Here is a 23,762-nt window from a genome sequence, read left to right on the forward strand (position 1 = left end):
TGGGACGGTAGGGGGGAACACGTGTGTGTTTGTTTTTGGCAGAATTTCGAATGGGGCACCCGTAGGTTTCTGCCATGCCCCGGGGGTGGGGGATGGCAGCACTTGTTCTCCGGTCACCGCGACTTGTCCGGGAAAAATGCCGCCCGGTAGCCGAGGATCGAACCGCGACCGGCTGCGTCGCAGCGGACGCGTCAGACCACTCGGTCACCTCATCCCCCCTTCCCCTTATTATTTAAAATACAGATTGTACTGAACAAGCCTATACAGTGTAAAAAAAAATTTATTTATTTTCAAACCTATTACCTATTTACCTGCATTGGTATGTCTACTAAATTATGTACTTTTGTCAATAATCATAAAATATTATCAGTGATTCGGACCAGGGCTGGGCACGTCATAAACAACTATTTTTTTTTAACTCGTTAAGTTAAATTAATATAGGAACATGTAAGTTAAATTTAAAGTTAAAAGTTACCTTTATTTTTTTTTAACTTGTACAAGTCATAAGTTAATTAGAAAATAAAAGTAATTTAACTCAGTTAATAATAAGTTACTTTTTTCAAATATAAGATTAATAATTATACCAACCTGCCTTTTTTTAACCTAACAAATAACAGAATAATTCTATAAATGTCTTACCATTTTTAAATTGATGTTTGTAACAAAATTAATTACTGTAAGTACTTATATTTGTATATTATTCTTTAATCAATGATAAAATCCTATAAAATAATTAAATTGTTTTTATGAATTTGTTAAGGGGATCGGTGGCGAAAAGTTATTTTAGTCAAAACATACCAATCTTTTGTCCATCATACTTATCGGCCTAGCAATACGATAATACTTTTTAGAAATGATTTGAATTTGTTATTATATCCACTTCAGATTGGTCAGTCTACTTTTCCCAATTACTCCCCCCGACAACAATAAATTTAGTTTAAAATGTTTGAATATTTTGAAATTTTGGAATTTTCAAAAGTTGATTATTCGGAATTTAATTCAGAAATCTTAAAATGTGTGCTGACCGATCTTCAGTAGATATTAAAACCAATTCGGACCAGTTTGCTAAAATAGGAACTCGTCCAATATGCTATCTACCACACGTTTGATGGTTTAGTGTATGATATCCACCATAAATATTTTATCTACCATCGACTTAGTTGATTTTCATCTTTTCGTAAACACCTAGGTTTGTGTTACCTTTATTTGAAATACCCAATACCAAACAAGTTCTAAGATATCGCACAAATTTAAACCATTTTATTTATATTAATATATATATATTATATTACATTTTATTTATTATAATTAATAGATTTTAAAAATTTTTTTTTCACTTTTAATTGTTACACTTCACATTTTTATCCATGTACTTAAAAAGGTTATTATTTTTGCGTATAGAGTTTAATGTTTGGCACCCTTTTTTGTACATTGGTAATAAATTGTTTTCAAAATATTACCTTCCGAATCACGTTTTCGATTATTTTTTAGAACTTTTTTCAACACCACAAATTGTTGGGTTCTTAATTTTTGTACATGTTTGGTCGATTGGTAATAACCGAGTATGTTTAAAAAATGTTCTCACATCTCTTCATTTTGAATTATGTGTTGATATAAATGACACATAGTTGACAAACTCATAATACATAATATGTAATACAACACGACTCGTAAACATACTCTAAACAGTTTTAATATAAAGGTATACCTACTAATCTACCTATCCTACTAAATTATGGTAGATAGCATATTGGACGAGTACCCTGAAATATTATAGCATTATCATATCGATCGGCAGGATTTTTTTTTACAATAAGTGCATACAAATGATCATCAATTGTTTACCGATCACTAGTGCAACGCCGTGTAGATGACTTTTATATGCACATGCGGGAACGCTTCACTATTTCTTTTACACACAGTCAAACACACTAATCATCACGTAGTAAGTCTACGTTGACATTTACAAGACCCGCATATACGAAATTTAAAATGGCCTATTTAAAACTCCTTAAAAATCGTCCACCACCGATCCCCTTATCGTAAATGGTGCACAACTATATTAAATATTATAATAATCAAATTCATTATTATTTATTGGAATATAATTAATTGGTTACACAATATATAATATAAAATATTATTCAATTAATAGTAAGAATACAATATTTCATCAAGCCGTTATTGTATTTTACCATTTTAGTAGACAGTACGTAGTGAGGTGTATTTGGTGTAATTATGAATATCAAAAGTAAAATAATTCAACCAAAAACTAAGCCTTTCAACATGCGTGCTTTAATTATCATAATAAAAAAATTGTACTTTACCAAACATTTCGAAACACAATACTTTTAACTTTCAGTCCATGATCTCTATCCATTCAAGTAAATACGATATACTCCCTACTACGAGTTTAAACTACAGTCAAAACTCTTTATAACGAATCTGAAGGGACCAAGAGATTTCTTTCGTTATAGAGAGTTTTCGTAATAGAGAGGGTTTAAAAAAAACAAAATTTTAATTATTTATCAAACACTTCATTATTTTTACATTATTTTATATATATTTACGTATTATATTAAATTATTATTATTATTATTATACATACTTATTAAATATAATTATTAATTTTTATACTATACATATTTATACTTTATTTAAAATAGTCTGTCATCTTAGTTTGGACTTTTTTATTTGGCATTATTGCCGATTATTTTTATAGTTTATATATGTAATGGATACGATAACAAGTAAATTGTATTATGAAACATAAAATATTGTTTCGTTATTGAGAGTGACTAATACGTTATAGAGAATGAATTGTCTAATGGGTTATATAGCAAACCAACCATTATTATGTAATGTTTACGTTATATAGAGTTTTTCGTTGTAAAGAGTTTCGTTATAAAGAGTTTTGACTGTATTTACATCGACTGGCCAAGTTATTGCTGTAATTCTATGAATGAATAAAAATTTAATAATAAGTAACAATTTTAATAATGATTAGGCATGTATAATGAGATTACAAACGTATATTAATAATTGAGTAAATTGTTATATTTTACTTTTATTGATGACGCGGTGACCCCTGTAACATTTCCGTCTATAATGAAGTTGTACATTATTTTTTGTGAATATGCAATATAATAATAACTATTATTATAAATTATTATTTACTAATTAATGTGTTTAATATTTCGGGTTTATTTTTATAGAATTAATATTTACAAAATTGAATTTATTTTAAATCTTTGGTATAGGAAAAAATTAACTTAAAGCGGAAATAAAATTAATTAACTCGTAAGTTACTGAATAACATATTGAAAAATGTAACTCGTTAGTTAGAAGTTATTTCTAAAAAAAAAGTAACTCGTTAATTAACTTACCTAGTTAAAAGTAACTTAACTTTTTAACTTATTTACTCATTAATACCCAGCCTTGGTTCGGACAAAGGCAGCAGTCGACTGAAATACTTATTATTACGCTTACCTACTGAGTTAATGATTAGAAAAAACAAAAAATAATATTATAAACGTTTATGGGTATGTGCTTAAACAGTAAAAATAATTGTTTACTTTTAGATCACCACAACATCACCTTCCCTGCCACAACCTACACAGCGTCCACCACCATCACCTCCACAACCACCACAGCTGCCACCAACACCCGGCTGACCTAGTGGAAGCGATATTGTAACTTTGCATTAACATAGTATCAAATACGTATTAATAATCCATTTTTCACCACCGCGGATTATACAGAGTGTGACGATGGCGGAAAAAGTGGAATCGATGGACCCTCATCGTTTCGACGACTTGTTCTATGCATTTAAACAATTGTTTATGCACAGAAGTTTGGTTGAAATATTCTGGTCTGAAAACTTCTCCAAGATGAATTTCCAACGGTTGTCTGCGTTCCCCATAGACGTCGTGCGTCCTTACGTGCAGCGAATGTTGCGGGTACACGGATCGGGACCGTTGCTGCACACCATCATCGCAGCGAACTTTGAGTGCAAACCAATGCCGTCCAACACTGAACAGTTCGCTTTCATCGTGGCCAGTAAAACAACTAACAATATTTATTCTAAGATAGATAAATTGGGGCTGATATCTGCGTGTGGCTTGGACAATCAAATGTTGGTAGATCATGATAAGTACCATTGTCTTCGATGTGGAGTTTCCATACAGGGAATGGAATTGGACATTATCGAATCGCTGCAAATGCATGCTATGGTCTGTGAGATGTTGATTGATCGTAGATATCTCGAGCCGCTGAAGAGTTTTTGGGCTGAGTCCGACCAAAAGGCGTACACGAATTTCTTACATAAATCACTGGCCCAGACCATGCTCACGAAGCTGGGCTTGTTAATTCCTAGACCAAGACTGTTTGACCATCTGCCGTTATCGGCGATCTTGAGCAACAGGATCGATTCTTTAAGCATGGTATTGGTGAAACGCAGGCGTCTGCTCTTGGATGACGAAGCGTTAGACAGGATAGCACAGGCCGGATACCACGCGGATTTCAACAATAGATTGCCATATGATGAGAGGAAAAGAGAACACGAACAATTTACACGAACCCCGGTTGACAAAAGAAAAATCACGTGCTTTTATTGCTATCATGAGGTCACTTTGAGCGTCGAATTTGTCAGTGACCCATGGAGGTACCACGCCATGAAGTCGCCTGCATGCTTGTATTTGTTGATGAATAAGGGCTCCGAATACATTAAACAGATAGAAGAATCGAAGTACGACTTGCGCTCGAGAAAAAATAAAATAGATCGATACAAGGCCATAATTGATCCCAAGTTGAATTTGCGGCCGCCAACTACTCCTATGGGGGAGTTGTTCGATCTGCGCGAAGGAGTCATGGAACGAAAAAAAACGTGAGTAGATATATTATTTACGTATACGTGTTATAGTAATTTGTGTGAGGGGGAGGGGAGGCGATAGAGATAAATAATATTGCCTGGCATACGGGAGCTTAAGCATATATGTTTTTGCACTTGATCTAGATAATTTTTTTTTTTTTATTTATTTATATAATTGTTTCAATACACCTGGTATTTTTACAATGTTACTATTTTACAGATCACAGATCTTATATTATATAATGTATAATAGTTTTGGTTAGCTATGAGTCCGGATCAGTATCTGAGGTTGAGGTGTCTTCGTAGGATGTCCTGACGTAGCCGAGGTTTGAGTCTCAGATTTGTGGGTCTCTTGCCGATGTTGTAGTGATGTTATAGTGATCTAGATAATTGATTATCCTTTACATAAAATGTTCAAAACGTGTTGCTCGTTTAGTAACCTAGTGATGTAAATTTGTATGATACACAACATGAAAAGCCAAATAATATTTTAATTATAAACATGCTATATTTTGCACAAAAAAACACGAGTATTATGAATTATGTTTATTAAAACTAATTTATTCAATCATTGGTCTCATTCGATTTAATTTATTAATATTTTTAATTCAGTTACTTATAAGAAGGGCTGGGATTTGTATTTAAATACATATTTTTACTAAAACATGATAAATCAATTGTTGTTAATGATAAATTCGTTTCACGTGATTTGCAGTAAAATTACAAATATTTTATTTTACATGTTATTGCATATTTTGTCATCAATACATACTATTTACAATATTTATACATTTTTTGTTTTTTTTTTTTTATATATTTCGTAAATTTCTACAAAAAATATAATATGTAATATAATTATTTGTCAATTTAAAATTCATCAACATTAGTAGTTTAGTAGTATTATACATGTATACGTCGATAATGGTAATAATAAAAATTTTAGGTGTAAATATATTGGTATATACCTAATTGTATTTTAATTTAACACGTTTACGTATTAAAAATTTTTTTTTACATATTTAAAATTTTTTACTACATAGTTTTAGCGATTTTACTTACATATATATGTATATCTTTTTGGTTTTTTTATTACATATAAATCCCAGCCCTACTTATTAGTTATTAGTGTTATTACCTACTAATTTTTTTGTTAATTTGAAATCTAAAAAACTATACCTACCGGGAAACACTTGTTGAACCCTCTATCAGTTTTCATTGTATCGTTGTTTAATGTTAATGCATAGCCCTTCTGCAATTCGAGAAATATTCTTAAAATAAATTTTTTTTTAATTGTATTTTGTGTTTGTCATCATCAACTTGGGGGCAGTAAAAATGATTCTATTTTCTACTTCACCATTTTTTTCTGGCAGGAAAGTGAATCTAGTAGGTACGTCAGGGGTCAAAACTAAAAAATTCCTAGCAGTTTACAAAAACATCGGAAAAAATAAAAAAACAATTAAAGAAACAGGAAGATTTTTACGACTACGTCTTTACAGCAGAACGATACTCACCTTTTTAAAATGTTTATAACACAAAAAAAAATAATCATGTTATACACATGGTAGGTAGTGTACGACGTTTGATCCCCGTATAATATATAATAAAACTAAAAAACTAACATTATTTGTACACCATTTGCATTGTATATAGTCGGAGTATGCCCGTATAATAATAGTAATCCCGCTGTGCACTGTAAATTATTATTATTACATCATTATCGGCTTAGACCACTATATTAATATGTTTTCCAATATTTTATTTAATAAAATAGCCAATTTACATGTACAATTAACTATTACAATTTACAGGGAGTTGAGAGTGGCCTTGTCGTCGACCAAAGTTCCTTCATGCGTCGTGTGCTTCGTCAAATTGCGCACCGTCGCTCTGATGAGGTGTTTACATTTCGCGACCTGCGGGAATTGTTCGTTCTCAATTCATAAATGCCCCTTCTGCAGAATACCAATCACCGGCTACATGATGCCAGTGTATCAGCCCGACGGTTCGTTCTGGAAGCAGCCCGACTGTGTTGGCGGAAATTATTTTTTGAACCTGCCGTGCTGCCACTTGATAGAGTCATGTGTGCCAAACAACGTCGATCGGTGCCCAAAAGCGGATGCCGTGGAAGAGGACGAAATCTATTGCGTCGTGTGTGGTGACTCAAAGCTGGGCAAATTAAGGCTCTACATGTAAATATTGAGAACTAAAAGTATAAATGCATTATTGTGTAGACAGTGCTCGAATTATTATTGTATGTAAATAAATATATTGTGGACCTTATTATAATTACTATTATACAATTTAAGAGTCCTCATCTCTTCTTACACCACGTAGCACAGTACCCCTCCTTCCATATTTAAATATATTATTATGTAAGTGTTGAATTATACAAAACTAATCTCTAAGCAATTAAAAAAATATATATTTTTATTGCTTTTGGTAAATAATCAATTAAAATTTAAAACGATTATAAGTAATTACTATGACTTATTAAACATACACTTTATCTTGAAAAATAAAAAAATAATGACAACTGCAGATAAATTAATAAACCATATAAATTCACAGATCTATAAAAATGTAGGTCAACAGACTGTTAACATATTTTTTTGGCGATTGTAAACTGCGCTCAAAATACAGGTTAACACAACATCACATATTATTAGATTTTATCAAGTCTAAAAAAGTGACATTTAACTGCAACTGGGTAAATTTTGAAAATGAATAGCTATATTTTTGCAAAAGTAAAGAAAATTACGAATCTATAATTCAAATCCCTTATTTATACTTAGTTCATTACTGCTATATATGAATAAGTAATAGAATAAAATTGAAAATCAAAAAAATTTTAATTTAAAAAAATATAATTTTAGGACAAATAATATCATATTGTTGATACATTTACTCATCAATTGGAGTTTGACCACTATTATATTTATTAATTAAATGTTGTAACGTTTTTCGTTTATTTTTTGTCTTAGAATTTTGGTATTTAAAGGGTTTATTTATACTGCCCATTTAATTTAATATACGTTATAATTAATTTATGTACATGCTCACCCTTCCCCTGGCACACCCACTATTAATTCAAGCACCGAGTTTTAGGTATAGTTTGTGATTGACAACTGAGTGACAACAATTAATATGGTGGATTAAAGTATACAAGTGTTACTTGGTCGTTATTTTGAACCTATAATAATTATAATATCATTATTTAGGGATTATATTATGGATTTGAATATGTTTGTATACAAAAATTGTTACAAAAATTCAACGGTGTGTACCCTTTTACTTTGAGTCCATTTTTAAGTAACGTGAATATCGGTTGTTGTTTGCGCAATAATTGAGCATCACTAATGTTAATTTTGAACCTTTTTTGTTTAAGTTGCGCATCGTTTGATTTTTCGGTTATACATCGTTTGCGCATCAACCGTTTAAAATGTTGTACATCATTTGCGCATCAATATTATTTAACATTAGAACTGAAAAAGGTGTATACCCAAAAGTTGTTTACTAACTTTAATAGTTTAATCTTGATATGCTTACATATCTCTAAATTAAAATTTTTGAATTTCATATAGGTATTTCCGTTTTAAAATATATCTGTACTAGAGTACTATTGTGTTCGTCAAAAACTTGACTACATTCAAAAACATTGTCTTAAGAGGACGCCACACCCGTATTGTTGTCTCCGTCTTATAAACGCGTAACATGCCAAATGTAGGCCCTGCTGTTCACGTTGTATGCCGTTAGCTTAAAAATTAGAGGGAATCGACCTATTATGAAACTTGATGGTAAGAACTTTGTATATGTTTTTTGGAAAGTTTTTTTACAACAATTCAGTTTTTAATTGAGTTATGAGCATTTTAAATTTAAATTTACCATACAAGCATTATATCTCACTAAAAAACTGAATTTTTGTAAAAAAACTTACAAAAAACACAGATAAAGTTATGTATAAGAGTATAAGACCGAGACAACTTATACGGGTGTGACGTCCTCTTAAGTATACCACCGGTGAAATAAACAGTTTTCATTTTGTGAAAATAATGGGACATTTTACTAATGATTGATTTTTATTTTTTAGTGATTAATTAATTGATTTGTATGCAATTCATTTTTTATTCATTTCTATTCAAACTATAAGACGTATACATGTAAATGTATGTATTTTTATTATTTTTAAACTTAACTTATTCATCATCCATAAATATTATATATTCTATAGAATTTTTTTACACCCTTCTATTGTTCGGAATATTGATGCACATATTTTGATGTATAATAATTTGGTGCAGGTAAACAGGCAATGTGCAAATGATATACGGCCAAATACTCCATCAGTTTAATTGCATTGGCCCATTTTAACATTTTTATCGAGTTTTATATCTTTATAATATATTTGCAGTATGAATTGGTATTTATTCTTCAAAAAAATAACTTGTGACTTGTAATACAAAATTACAAAGTATACAATAAACATTTATTTGAAATACTACTATTTTGTTTACGAAATCAATAAAAACATTCAGTGAGTAAAAATTTGTATAATAATATTATGCTCTGTACAATTCGGTTTTTGGACTGATAATAGGCGTAACCTTGTTGTCATAGTATGCAATTATTTCATCGACCCTCTGTTAACCTAATTCTCGTCGTTGCTGAAATTACCTGCCGCCAGTCGATGTTATCTGGTTTTGCTCTTTATTATAGACATAATGTAATCCAGTTCATATCATAAGCGTGAGTACCTACCAATTATAAAAACTTTTATGTCAATTTTGACGCTCGATAACCTGACCTAATGAGTACCTAGTGGTATTCGGGTGTATGTTAAATACATACAACATATTATATTATAATTTATTATGGATATATAGTTCATATAATATGTGAATACGTACAGCGCACAACGCAATTTATGATGTAACATGTGCCCAGGGATGTATTGATGGGGGTAGCCGGTTCTTACTTACTAGAGCTTACGGAGTATAATTATTACTTTTACGGTGGTGCGTGGGTAAACAAAATATTAAATTATTATTTGCCATTTTCTGTTCATGGGGGGCGGCATTAAGTAGACTGCTAATAAGTAATAAATATCAGTAATATCAGGTGGTTTTCAAAAAGCATTTTAAGAACCAAATAACCGGCCCGGAGTCGAGAATACGCGTAACCTACCTCGATATGTACTAATTAATAGTTCTCAATTATTTAAAATTATATCCATCATATTATTTATAATCTCACAAATAATAATGTATGAACACTTAAGATAGTTAAAATTGGTCCTGTAAAAGTAAAAGTAACCTACAATCGTCATGTTTCTTTTTGCACAGTAAGGGTTTAGAAAAAATCTTTTTTTGGGCAAAAGAAGATTAATTAATTATTACTTTTTGATAACGATAAAAGAAAAACCAGTGTGACTTACCTCCGTTACAAAGACGCATCCACGATAACAGCTGAACAATGGAATCATTACCCAGACACTTACACTGTTTAATTTTGAAACGAAACTAAGGGCTTTGTTTTGTGCATATAGTCTGTGCAGATTTGTGCAGAGGCTCAACATTTGTGTTATCGAACTTTATGAAATATAGTTGTCTTTATTAGTGAGTTCTAAGGAAACGGTAGTAGGTACCTGCTTTTTAAATATATAATTATCACACACCGTAAAATTGGGTGACTCCGAGGTAAAATTTGAACTTTTTTTAAAAATTAACCTTAATTTATTTTTTCTAAAATTATGAAAACAAAATATGTTGTTCACTTATTATATTTTAATATTAAAAACAGAAAAATAATCATTACGATCATTAAAGTTCATACTTTTTTCCAAATTTGAATTTTGTCCGGAACGACTCCTCAACATTGATTAATTTTGGACATGTACTAGATTTCATTAAAAACGGACATTATAATAATTTCAACGGTTGCTCCGGACAAAATAAATATTTTTTTAAAAAATATGTTATAAATTGAAATAAAAAAAACCATACATTTTTGCAAATACATCATAATTTATTTAATATTGTAAGTAACTTAACATAAAATAACGCTTTACTTTTTCTATTAAAATGTAAAAACTTAAATTTTTTTTTACTTTTCAAACACAAACTAATTATTATTAAGTTTAATTTTCCAAAATGGTTATATTATGTAAATTGTGAAATTATTTTATTTCATCAATGAAAATTATTTGCATCAATTTCATCATAAATATATAAGGTATATAACTCCATACTTTCATTTTCCCGAATTTGACCAGTTGCGTATTGAAAACCGATATTAAAATTTAAATGTTTTTATTACTCTTATAAAATTACAACACTTAAAATTTAAATTGCGCATTTTATAATAATCTAAATACAGACAAATTAGTATTTTTTTATAATACTCAACACTTAAGATTTTTTTTTAATCACCTACCTATATATGTCGTGAGTCAGTCGTTTTTTTGTACAATACAAATATCTGCGTCCGAATTCTGCAGTTCATCTACATGCTTACACAGATATACATGGTATAGTGGTACATTGGTATATATATAATATACTGATATATTACGAGCTGTTGCAGTGCTGAAACTTCTAAATAAGTGCAAGTGGTAGGTAAGTGCTATTAGTTATAATTTATAATTTTTAAGGAGTGCTAGGATTTCTACGAATTTGCATATTTTTTTCCTCAAATTCAAATTGATTGGTTGCTAGATATTTATACGATTTGGGTTACTCTCGATTAAATAGAACAACTTTATTTTTGCAAATTTCGAATATAATTATTAAATTATAATTCACGTAATTTGATTTTTGAAAATCTTTCGAATTTTAAATGGTATTTATTTAATGAACGTCTATAATAAATTATTAAGTCATTTGTCGATTTGTCGTGAATTCACTATTTAATATTATTTTGGCTACACGAACGATAGGATTTATATGTTACTTTTGTTTTTCATTAGTACGACAAGTTTGAGACAATATAAATCCATTCTTCGTACCAATAAATTGTTCAATTGTGTATTTACATTTAAAAGAACATATATCATTACAGAAATATTCAAAGTAATACTAACAACTTACAGCAAATAATAATTCTATACATAAATAATTATTATTAATTAGTTGTTTCTGTTTTAATTGTTATTTGGTATTTATGTAAAAAATATTAATTGTTTTACCTAGGTATGTAGAAAATAAAATTGTTTTTGCATGTTTTTGCATACTTTGGTGAACAAAATGCACATTTTATAATTTTTAATTGGATATAAATCTAAGTCCTACTTATAACTGTAAGTTTACTAGGCGATAAATAAAAGTTATCGTAAAAGTGCTCGAAAATATTCTCCAAATAATAATTACCATAATAATCATGCCTATAAAGCAACTTGACAAAGTTTACATTTTAATTACACATTCATACTGTTTTTGAACATAAATTCAAAAACTGAAATCAATGCAACAGAAAGTCGTGACGATGTACTCGTATGATACTATTTTTTTAGATTGAATTTAGTATAATAGATTTAATATTTCGGCATGTTTCCATTAATATTTTTATTATAGACAAATGCCTTAAAAAAAAAAAATGAGTGGTGTAACAGACGTTCAAAAAAAACATAGTTATTGAAAATTGCTCAAAAATCAGGAAAAATATTTCTAATATGTTTGAAAAATAGATAAAACTTGAACCTGCAGTATGCAACCAATACAAAATAATTTATATTATTATGACTTAAAATATTAAGCTAAATATTAGCTAACAGAGTCTTAATTTGTATGTACAATTGTTTTTATAAAATACCTGTACCTTATATTTTGCAAATAATGTACATATACCTATACCTACTTAACAAAAGGGGTTGCAGTGTACCTCAACAATATTTAAATTATAAAATATGTGAGGTTGGAATGGTAATTAGACAAAATTACGAGTAGATATTATGTGCTTGCGAGTGAATGTTTTTAAGCTATCCGTTTTGGGCTGTTTACAATAATTTTCATCCCGCATATAGATCCCTTTCCCCACCGTATAACTCTGCTAGCGGTAGTAGGCCGTTATCGCCCACTCGGCACTCACTGCCTCACTATAGCAGTCACTACACACTATTCAGACGCATCGGACGACTCTTGCTCGTCCCGACGCCGCCAAATTTCAGCCAAACAGTTGTACCGACAAATAATTTATTATAGCTGTATACCGCTTTTCCGGAACGTGAGTAAGATATTTATTATTTGTATTATCAATAAGCAACAATCATGATATAATATCCTCGATTGATAACGCAGCCGCGTGCTATCGCGATCGCTCTGTACGTAATAATCATTGATCATAGTACCATAATATTATTATCGTTTATCAGTTGAAATATCTATTGTCGTCTTCCACCTCCGGTATAGGTATATAACGTAATATGACCCTTGAAATACGTCGTTTTCGGTATACCGGTAATAACTGCTGGTATTCAAAAAATATCGGTACCCAGTATCTTTGGGTATTTTAAAATACTGGTATTTCGTGATTTCGTAATTACAGGTGTTTCCGAATTTACCGTGCCACGATATTTACAAACATAATTTTTAATACAGATGTATAATTTTCCTGGTTTGGAAAACACATAAGTTCATCAAAAATACTGTATGATAAAACTGTTGATACCGGTAGTAAACAAATATCGGAATCAAAATTTGAAATACCGCCAGTCCTAGTTAGTTTATTATACAACCAATCTAGCGGTTGTAAAAATAGCAGTCACTTTTTCACATCGTAGTATAACGTTTTTTAGGAATTCGTCGATCAGTATCTTGAATAATAATAAAATATATATTGTAATCTTTACATATTTATGTATAATTGTTAAGTAGGTATGTAGGATATAATTTGGTACCTATCTATTATGTGTTTAACACTTTTATCCATCTATAACTAATAATACCTGGTTGATTTTCTACTAAATCTCATTTCTGTTCGTTTTTCACGTTTCACTTATATAGTTATATCACTATAGGTAATTACGTAATATATTATAATAACCTATATTATACTGGAAACAAATTCTTATTAAAATTTAAAACTTTTCATAAAACATTTAACTTACATATAACTATTTTAAGTGATAAATAGTGTACCCAATACATTGTTTATGTATTTTTTCAGTACCAATTGAAAATGACAAGTAGTGGTGATAATACACAAATCAGACTGAATATGAAACTGCATCGACAAAAACTTCTTAAATTTTTGGAGGGTACTAATGATACTTTTATAAAACCTAAAATCGAATTAGTTTCAAAGTGTGTCGAAAAATCACATTTGGAACCTAAAATTGAAATAATAGACCCTGAACCTTCTAAAGTAGACCTCAAAAAACACTCAGATCAATTACTTGAAGAGACTCAAAATTATGATAGTTCAGATGATATTGATGAAGAAATTATTGAAGGTTTGGGTGATGATGATATTTCTGTTAGATCTGTTGATTGCAATGAAGATTTCACAATACACAATAACAGTGATATAAATGAGAACAGTGATGTAGATGAGAACGACGACGATGAACAATTAGTCTATGACAAAATCAAAAAAACATGTAAGTATCTAAGTTATTGTTCATCAATAAATATAAATAACATAACTATATTGTACTAACTGAATTTTATTTTGTTCTTAGACTTGGATAATAGTTGCCGCAGTCTTATCCCTGTATTGGACGTAAACGGTTCATCTACCAGAACTAAGCATTTTGTGGTTGATAAAACTAAAAAAACATCAGCTGCACTTGCAATGAGGAGACTTATAAAACGTGAATCTAAAAAAAAATCACTAAAAAAATTGGTCAAATGGTATGCCGTTTTGAAATTACTTGAAGTACATTTGAAACACGAATAAAAGTGGCATCAAAAGCAAACGTACTACAGAATGCTAAAAAAGAATGCGAAATGTTAAGACATAATATGGAAAATAAGTTGAAACTATTATCTATTCTAAATTATAATCAAATACTCTGTATGATACAATTATGTCATATAGAGTATTTATTACAACTCTAACAATACAAAATGTATCAATGTTTGTTTTTACTATGTAATTAATTATTGCCAAATTTTTAAAATAAATATCATCAGAATACGATCACATGAACTTGGTTTAGGACACTGTGTAGTGTAATAATGTATCCTGGTTACCATTTGACAGTATTACTATTGTAGTTGGGCCCGAATTTTCTTAAAAATTCATACTACACACTTTTTATGTACCTATCTACAATCGTATGATACATTATTGATTGATAACTACCAATTTACTACTATATTTATTTTACCATAAAATACACTTCTAAAATATAAATTTAAAAACAAATGACACGGTTAAAATTAATTTAATACATTATTCTATGTAAGATATTTCATTTAAAATTGAAGTCATATAATAATCGATTCCTCTCAGTATTTCTTCGTATAACATGGTATAATTATTGCTGTTCATTATTAATTTTTGGTGTGTTTTATTTCTTATTTCTTATTATTTTTTATTGTATGCTAATATTTCAACCATGTCCTTAAATATTTCTTGTCATATAACAATTGGGGTACCAGCCCTTCCTTTCAATAAATAAAATAAATACAATAAACAAATTGTATTATTTCGTATTTGTGTCTATTTTAATCGTGGTAATTAGTTAATAATATTATAATATTTTGTACCTTAGCAATGTATCAACCTACATTATTATTATTACATTGATAACTCTAAAAAAAAATATGACGAGGAATCTCCTTCACAACACAGGTAAATAATAATATTAAAATAACTGGTATCTATCTCGACATGTTCACTATTCACAAGTTAAAGGAGAGAATTAAAGATCTATTTGGTAAAATTTAATTGAAAACAAATTATTTTTGTTATCATAGAAAATTTTATTTTTAAAAATACAAATAAATGTTTGATTATTATGAATTTTATAGCCGTGTAGGTTACTATAGGTCAGTAGACAGTAGTCTTTTATAGCACACAAATTCGTAACACATATTTTCAATTTAAGACTACACCTAACCTAACCACTTTGCGTCGGGTTTACTAAAAAATAGCAGCTGGTTTCACTGGTTTCAGTTAAGTAGGTACATTATACATTCATGAGGCTGATCGATAAGTAATAACTTAATTAAATCAAACAATAAAATGGTCATCGATTTCACCATTTTGGATATTGCATTAAACTATGAAATAAAATCATAAAACAACACAAATAATATGATAGATACAAAACATAGAAAAAATGACGGGCTTAATATTTAATTATAATTTATAATAATAATATATATTTAACAAACAAACAGTTCATATAATACTTATATATATACCATTAATTATAATTGTTTGCACGCCTCCTTTAAGCTAATGCTATAGTTGAAGGTGATGAATTCATAATATAGCTATTAAGTAGAAAAAAAGAAAAAAAAATTTCTATAAATACTTAATTAATACTTAAATAATATTAATTAATAATTATATATACATTGTATTTTGTTAATTATGTTTACAAGGTGGCAAACACATTTTATGCTTAAGACTTTACAGTAAAGTACATTTGGTAAGAAGCTTGTCAAAATCCAAGACATTTAATTCTTTTAAATAAATTTAGTACAAGCAAGAATAGGAACTTTTAAAATAAATAACTAATAAATAATTTTATTCGTAGTCAATTTAAATTTGTTCGAGTGGATTTCATAAGCACCCACCCATATCTCAATATCAAATGCAACAATTGATTGTTATGGAAATATAATAATAGTTCTGAGTTGCTGTTTATCGAAAATATATCTTAGGTCTTTAAAAACATAGAAGAATTTAAGACTTAAATTTATATAATATAGTTTATATGTATGTTGATCAATTTTAATTGGGAATCTATGTATATTCCCAGATATTTAATAGAATAGACTCTTTCAATATTATTAGAAGAACAATTATTCGAAATATAATTAAGACTAGAATTATTTTGGACGCTTAATTTCCATAATATATCATGATTTATATTTTGAATATTAAAGATTATATGCTTAGTTGTATTTAAATTTATCTCTAAATAATTATTATTGAACCAAGATACTACAATTTGGAATATGTTGTTAGATTTATAATATAATTGTCAATACTTTTTCCGTGAATGAGAATGACAGTATCATCCGCAAAGCAAATAACTTTTGAATCAGCATTAATACTTAGCAAACCATTTACTTATATAATATAAAATATAGTTCCAAGAACAATCACATATAGAACACCATGGTTCATTTTTAAAAGGGAACTATATTATGTATCATTAATTTTGACAATTTGTACCCTATCAGCTAGGTAAGATCTAATGTAATCATTTTCTTTTCCGCATATTCCAGCAACAATTTTTTTTTAAGCAACAACTCGTGATTAAACTGTCAAATGTTTTTTTGACATAAAAAAAATGCCATAGGTACCTTTATTACTAAGATCTAAATTCTCATGAATGGATTTATTTACAAAAAAATCAATATTTTATTTTTACTTAAATTTCTCCAGTCCTCATATTCATAGCCATTTTTTATTTTATTATCCTCAATGTTTTTTTTCTCTGATAACAAAGAAAACATTAAATTAATTTGCAATACTGCTATTATCACAATGATCGTGTTATTACGAGCGTAGGTAAATTAAGTCCCTAATTAAATTATACATTTTCAAAAGTGGTGAAATGAGTCCATTGTATAAAAGTTAAAGTGGTAAACTAAGTACCTTGTAAAAAATTACAGCGGTGAATTGAGTAGCTCGTATATTATTAGACAATTTTTCAAAATTACCTATATACGTACAGCCGTGTACCATTAGTTATTGCGAGCATATAAACACACCAATTTCGCGTATTAATAAGATCTTATTTTATCGTATTTAGACTCAATTACTGTAGACTACTGTAATTCAAAATTACCAGTAATTCACTGTACAGTCGTACACCATTTGTTATTGCGAGCATATTATCACATTTGTATCAACATCATAATGGACGTAATGAAAAGTGAACGTAACAAAACAATTTTTATTTCTAAATTAATTCTAATGGTTACAAATTTCGGTTCCATAAAATGTTAAACAATGAAATCCAACGGCGAACTTGCTCCTTAAGTAAATGTAAGTGCTATTTGAAAATCAATAATTCCAACACAGTTCTTGGTAGTTTTGAAGATCACAAACACAATAAACCAGATAAAAAAACTTTGAACCGACAGAAAATAAGCAATTGTTCTCAAACAAAAAGCTGTTGAAGATATTTCAAGGAAGCCATCTAAATTTTTACATCCCGAATAACTGATAGAAAACATAAATACATTAACTTTGTCAGATACGACTCTTATTAAAAGAAATACACGAAATATTCGATCAACTGTACTCCCTAATTTACCAAAAACTGTAATTGATGTGCATGAAGTTATTAATATAATAATAATTAAAACGAATACGGATGAACCCTTTCTAATTGTTAATGATCATGATAATAATACTATCGGGTTTTCAACAATGTTCAACTTAATGATTTTATGTGATACATACGATATATACGGTACTTTTAAAAGTAGTCCCAAATATTTTTTACAAATCTTTACGATTCGCGCACTTGTGAATGAAATGTATGTATATACAGGATCTGTATAATTTTTTTTTATTGCCAAATAAGGATACCAAATCTTATTTTTACTCTTTTAAGGTCCCCACACACTGCAACGTAGCGGTAAAATTGATTTGTCTTGGCGGTGTCTCCGCGGTGGCGGTAAATTGTGTCCGGACTCATTTTGCCGCTACCGCTACAGTGTGTGGGGACTGGGGACCTTTAAGTATACGATGGATCAGTATACAATTGTTGGCTTAACATTTTCACCAAAATATATTTCATTGAGTTTGAAAAATCAATACATAATGCTGCACAGAAATTTTTGCCAGCAATTAACATTAAAGGTTGTCGTTTTCACCTAGGACAAAATTGGTGGAAAAAAGTACAATGCCTTGGCTTAACCATAAAAATATTTTTATCGACTTGAGTTTAAAAAAAAAAAACAAATAATAATCGAAATTTTAATATGCCTATAAATAGTTCAACACGAATCAAAATATTTTGAAAATTGTATGGTGTATTGAAAATGTTTACACAAATATTCAGTGAAAATTTAAAGTATCTACGGTCATTTTTGTTAGACCTACAAACACAGTTTTGCGTAAAAATTCCCGTTTTTCCTTAATTTTATGTTTGTTTTTCCTGTTGCTTTTGAAAACTATTGGGAATTTTAATTACCAGAAAAGTTGCTGTTGAAGAAAATCAAAGTACTTCTACTGCAAGAAACCGTGATGAGATACAAAAAAAAAAAAATGAATATAAAAAAAAACATCATTGTAAAATCAATACATTCGTCGCGCCGCTCATAATCTTAAAGTAAGTTTTATAGGTACGTAAATTACCTTACAATTAATTTGGAGGTAGCATACATAACGATACAACATGCAAAAATGTCTATATTTAACCAAAGGTACCTTTTTAGTAATTAGCAAAATTTGTAAAAAAATACTTTTAAAACGTATTTAAGTAATTACTCAAATAATTTAAAAATACCACCCAAATACTATTTATAGTAAAGTATTTGAAATAACCTCCAAATAGGTACACAAAATTCTAATTAGTTTTGAAATAATTTTAAAAATTAAACCATGTGCAATAGTGTCTGGTCCGTTATTATTGTTAATAATATTTTATATAGAGTTGTTTTTATACAGATCGCAGGATGCGATAGGAATCTAATGCCTCGGAGATTGAACCCGCGCTACCAACCAACCGACCCTTTTTCTCAGAAATAACAACCCTGAGAACTCCGCGGACGTTTCCCGGCCGTGTTTACCGACAGCATCTTTAATTCACCCTCGACAAGTCTACAAATCAATGATGGCGAAAATATTTAATATTGTACATCGGTCGACGGGTACTGAATTTTGGCATCACTGCTCCACCTGAACGCCCACCCGGCCCCTCGAAATCTTCGGGTCTATGGAATGTGAGTACAGCCGACCTCGAAGTGTGTGGTCGCCGTCGCCGGTTTTTAGGGTCGAAACGCTCACCCCTCACCATGCCCGGGCGACGTTTCAGCAGCCGGTCTCCGAGCGTACAACATAATAATAATGTTACAGCTACGCATTTTATTGTCGTTTATATTTTTATTATTATTATTATTATTATTATTATTATGACCTTCGCTGCGTGATATTATTCGTCTCTACAATATTATTTCCTTTTAGCCATCGTGTAGGAATGCGAAAAATATAGGGACCACGACGTACTCCTAACAAAGTAACCAGTCATACACGTTTTTCGAAAAAACATTTTTGTATCGACATTTATATAGGTACTATATCTATCATATACAGTTTTATAGTAATGTTTATATAGAGCGTCCTAAAGTATCTTTTTAGAGCGTTTTGAACAGATAAAAACTACACATATTGTTCGGCATTAAAAACGCACGAAATGAAATATTTTACTGTAAAAAATAACACTGACCAAAAGTGTGGCACTATATGTACCAGTGTTTTATTTCGATTGAAAAAAGGGTTAACCTAACATTTTGTCCCACGCATCATAATGTACGATTGTGATAAATTTACCTTTTTTTTAAGGCAGTAATATCTACGATAATTTAAGTAAATTTAAAATATCTATGAGAAAATGAGATTGTGTACATTTTTGAGAATGTATTCATACTTTCATATACAATATAATGTATAAGTACTATTCTTTTAAATTATTATAATTGTTGACGACGATTATAAAACATCAAAATACCTTTTGTAGTTATGCGATGATTAAATTTCTCCTGAGTACGAAATTACAATATATAAATTATATTTACGATAAGAAGCCATGCATTTTACCCTTCGTTGCAGGTTTATGGTCGTTTTTTACAATATTATAGGTAATTATAATATCCCCCATTGGGACGGCTTTCGTAAGTACTGGCACCATATAGTTCCTCCTCCAGTCCTCGATACCATAATAAAAAAAAAAGAAAAGGTTATTATAATATTATATAAATCAATTATGAAAATTATTTATAAGTACCTAGGTAACTACTTCCTTATAAGTACCTAGGTACTTATGAATAATTTCGTTTTTAACAGTTTGTTTCATGAACTCATTATGGTTTACGGTGTGTAGTAGGATACAGGAAATTATTATTGAGCATAAACCAAATTGAACTATCCGATTCCGATACACTACTGTTGGGCATTTACCAGTTTAGTATTCAAAATCCACACAACGTTTGTCCAAATCGAGTGCCCACTTCTTAAAAAAATACTACGTTTTGGCATTAAAATTAAATAAATTTATTCCTTTTTTTAATGTACTTATTATAGGCTAACTATTAAATAGTGTATTATGCTATCATATTATACTAATTATTGACAATATTTATAACAATTCAAATGCTTGAAAAATGTGTTACGTAAAATGTGTACAACCGCCAATAAAATACTAATTCTATATAGATCCACTACAATCATCGTAAAAAGTCAGGTGTGGTTACGTAGACACGAGTGACTACCCGGAGTTTTTCAATTTACTTATTTTTTTAAATATGTAGTTTGTTTTTACATGCAGTCTTCATGACGAACTCATGCAGTAGCTTGAGAGCTTTTTGGTTGGGCACACTATTCTATTATAGTATTATACATCACAAGTTTTCACGGCACACTCACGCGCTTGGCAACCACAGCAATTTCGCCGGAGGCAATAGTTATCGCCTCACGCCTATACAAGTATATGACATTTCTCACAGCAAACGGGTTGAGAACCATTGCACTAATGGCTTCATTATATTAAGGCTCTTTACTTTTTTAGTTATAATTCATGCTCACATCACAACAAAAATATGTATGTGATTTGTAACTTACATATACGATATACAACTTAAAACTTACTTATATATATATTTATTATATAGTCCATAGTGCCCAAACGTGTTACTAAACCAGAAACAAATTGTTGCTGAACGAAAAGGTGGGCAATGAAAATAATTAACTCAAATCATATACATAGTTAAGTTACTCAAGTACAAGATCGTTAAGTTAAAATGTTATTAGTTAACAAGTAATACATTTTACTCTTTAAGTATAAAAGTGGTTTATCAATTTTTTTAATTTATATAGGTACGTGGATCACAGAAATAGTATTTTGTGTCCATTTTTACATAATATTATTTGATCAAGAGACATATAAGATCGGTTATTTTTGTTTAAAACCTTGTACTATACATAAATAAATTTAGATATAAAATCGTTACATATAAACCTTTAATATTTTAACTTTATGGTTTACTTTTAAATCAAATGATAAAAATTAACTGTTTCAACTGGTTCAATTCTAAAGTTTATTATACAATTAAAACAGTAGTTAAGTTAATGTCTAAAACTTTTGAAGTATTATTCGTGTTTATAGTTATAATAATAATAAGAATAATTAATATTTTTATGCATATTAATAACAATTTGACTTTCATGAAATCGACTAAAAAGGAAAATATTATTTACTTTGACATTTACTTCGAAACATCTTATTTCGAAATGGATATTTTAATTAGGTTAGTGTTACTCTATCCGCATGACAAAAAAATGCCTTAATAATTTATTTTTGACATTAAACATTTGAAACATTATACCACCATACCGGTGTCACAGGCACTCGCGTTATAATATGAAATATTTAATATTAGGTACCTACCTACTTCTCGTGCAATTTAATGAAAAAAGGACGTAATTTGATTTCTAGTAATTAAAAAAAATATATTTAACATGATGACACATAACTATAAACTATTACCAATACCTTACTTTAATGGAATAATCAATTGGGAAATGTCTGCAATATTACAATAAAATAATAGAGGTTATTCAATTATTATGTTTATATATGAAGTGATGTTTATTATATTTTACATATATTGTATTTATGGTTATATAATTAATCAAGTATGTATTTATATTTTTGAATGATTTTACAACAACTTTCGTCATATTATATTTGTGAATTTAGCCCAGAACACTTTAGGGTAATGTTGTGTATATTGTATAACCCTCCAAAAAAAACAAAAAATGTCCGACAAAAGGTGATCATTAATAATTATTATATTAGGTGGTTATTACTTATTTATTATTACAGATTTGCTTTTGATGAAATAGTTAGAATGCAATTTTTTTTTTTATTATAAATCCGTAAATTTGTCTGTAGCAGCTCTGTAAAAAAAAGTCTGAAATATAGTATTATAATAATAACAGTAGAACAACAAACATTATGAATTATGAATACCTACAGCAAAACGAGTTACACGATTTTTTTTCATTTTTAATCCAGGGTACAATAATTTTTGCTAAACATGTAATTTTCAATTCATGCAAATAACACCTATCATTATAATATCTTCAAGCTTTTTAAGATATATCTATGCAATATTTAACAACATTAAAAAATAATTCATTTCATCCATATAAGAAAAATAGAAGAATAAAATATCCCCTATATATTTATAAAGTATTATAATACAATCATCATATTTATTTGTTCACACATTTGTTCGTCCTATAATATGAAATTTACGACATATTATGTAAAGAACCATATAATATTATAAGCAAATGCGTGAAAAGGGTAAATAATAGGTGTATACAATTGAAACTTTTGTCATCTATCGGTAACACTATATCTATTTTGAAGATTCATTAAATTAGTAATATTCAATTTTTATTTATTCAACTTCACGGAGCTTGTTTTTCAGAACTAATATAATTTACATAAATAAACAAGCCAGTTATAGATGCTTGGTGTTTT

The 23,762-nt window shown here is 29.0% G+C and overlaps 2 protein-coding genes across 2 annotated transcripts; both read left to right on the top strand.

Moving 5' to 3' along the window:
• Positions 1–3,770: 3,770 nt before the first annotated feature.
• On the top strand, positions 3,771–7,060 carry LOC111032732. Its single transcript, XM_022313169.1, has 2 exons — positions 3,771–4,885; positions 6,679–7,060. Exons 1-2 carry the CDS (start codon positions 3,771–3,773, stop codon positions 7,058–7,060), a joined length of 1,497 nt encoding a protein of 498 aa, XP_022168861.1.
• Positions 7,061–12,974: 5,914 nt separating this feature from the next.
• LOC111032776 lies at positions 12,975–14,960 on the top strand. Its single transcript, XM_022313232.1, has 3 exons — positions 12,975–13,081; positions 14,024–14,456; positions 14,538–14,960. The coding sequence occupies exons 2-3, from the start codon at positions 14,036–14,038 to the stop codon at positions 14,753–14,755; spliced, it is 639 nt and encodes a 212-aa protein (XP_022168924.1). The 5' UTR covers positions 12,975–13,081; positions 14,024–14,035; the 3' UTR covers positions 14,756–14,960.
• Positions 14,961–23,762: the final 8,802 nt, after the last annotated feature.

The sequence above is a fragment of the Myzus persicae genome, unplaced genomic scaffold (genome assembly GCF_001856785.1).
Source record: "Myzus persicae strain clone G006 unplaced genomic scaffold, MPER_G0061.0, whole genome shotgun sequence".
Lineage (NCBI taxonomy): Eukaryota > Metazoa > Arthropoda > Insecta > Hemiptera > Aphididae > Myzus > Myzus persicae.

Bases quoted from the DNA above. Each gene is read 5' to 3' on its own strand.
- LOC111032732 (XM_022313169.1), top strand. From the start codon at position 3,771: ATGGCGGAAAAAGTGGAATCGATGGACCCTCATCGTTTCGACGACTTG. The intron at 4,886-6,678 runs GTGAGTAGATAT...TACAATTTACAG, and splicing joins GTCATGGAACGAAAAAAAAC to GGAGTTGAGAGTGGCCTTGT.
- LOC111032776 (XM_022313232.1), top strand. From the start codon at position 14,036: ATGACAAGTAGTGGTGATAATACACAAATCAGACTGAATATGAAACTG. The intron at 14,457-14,537 runs GTAAGTATCTAA...TTTTGTTCTTAG, and splicing joins TGACAAAATCAAAAAAACAT to ACTTGGATAATAGTTGCCGC.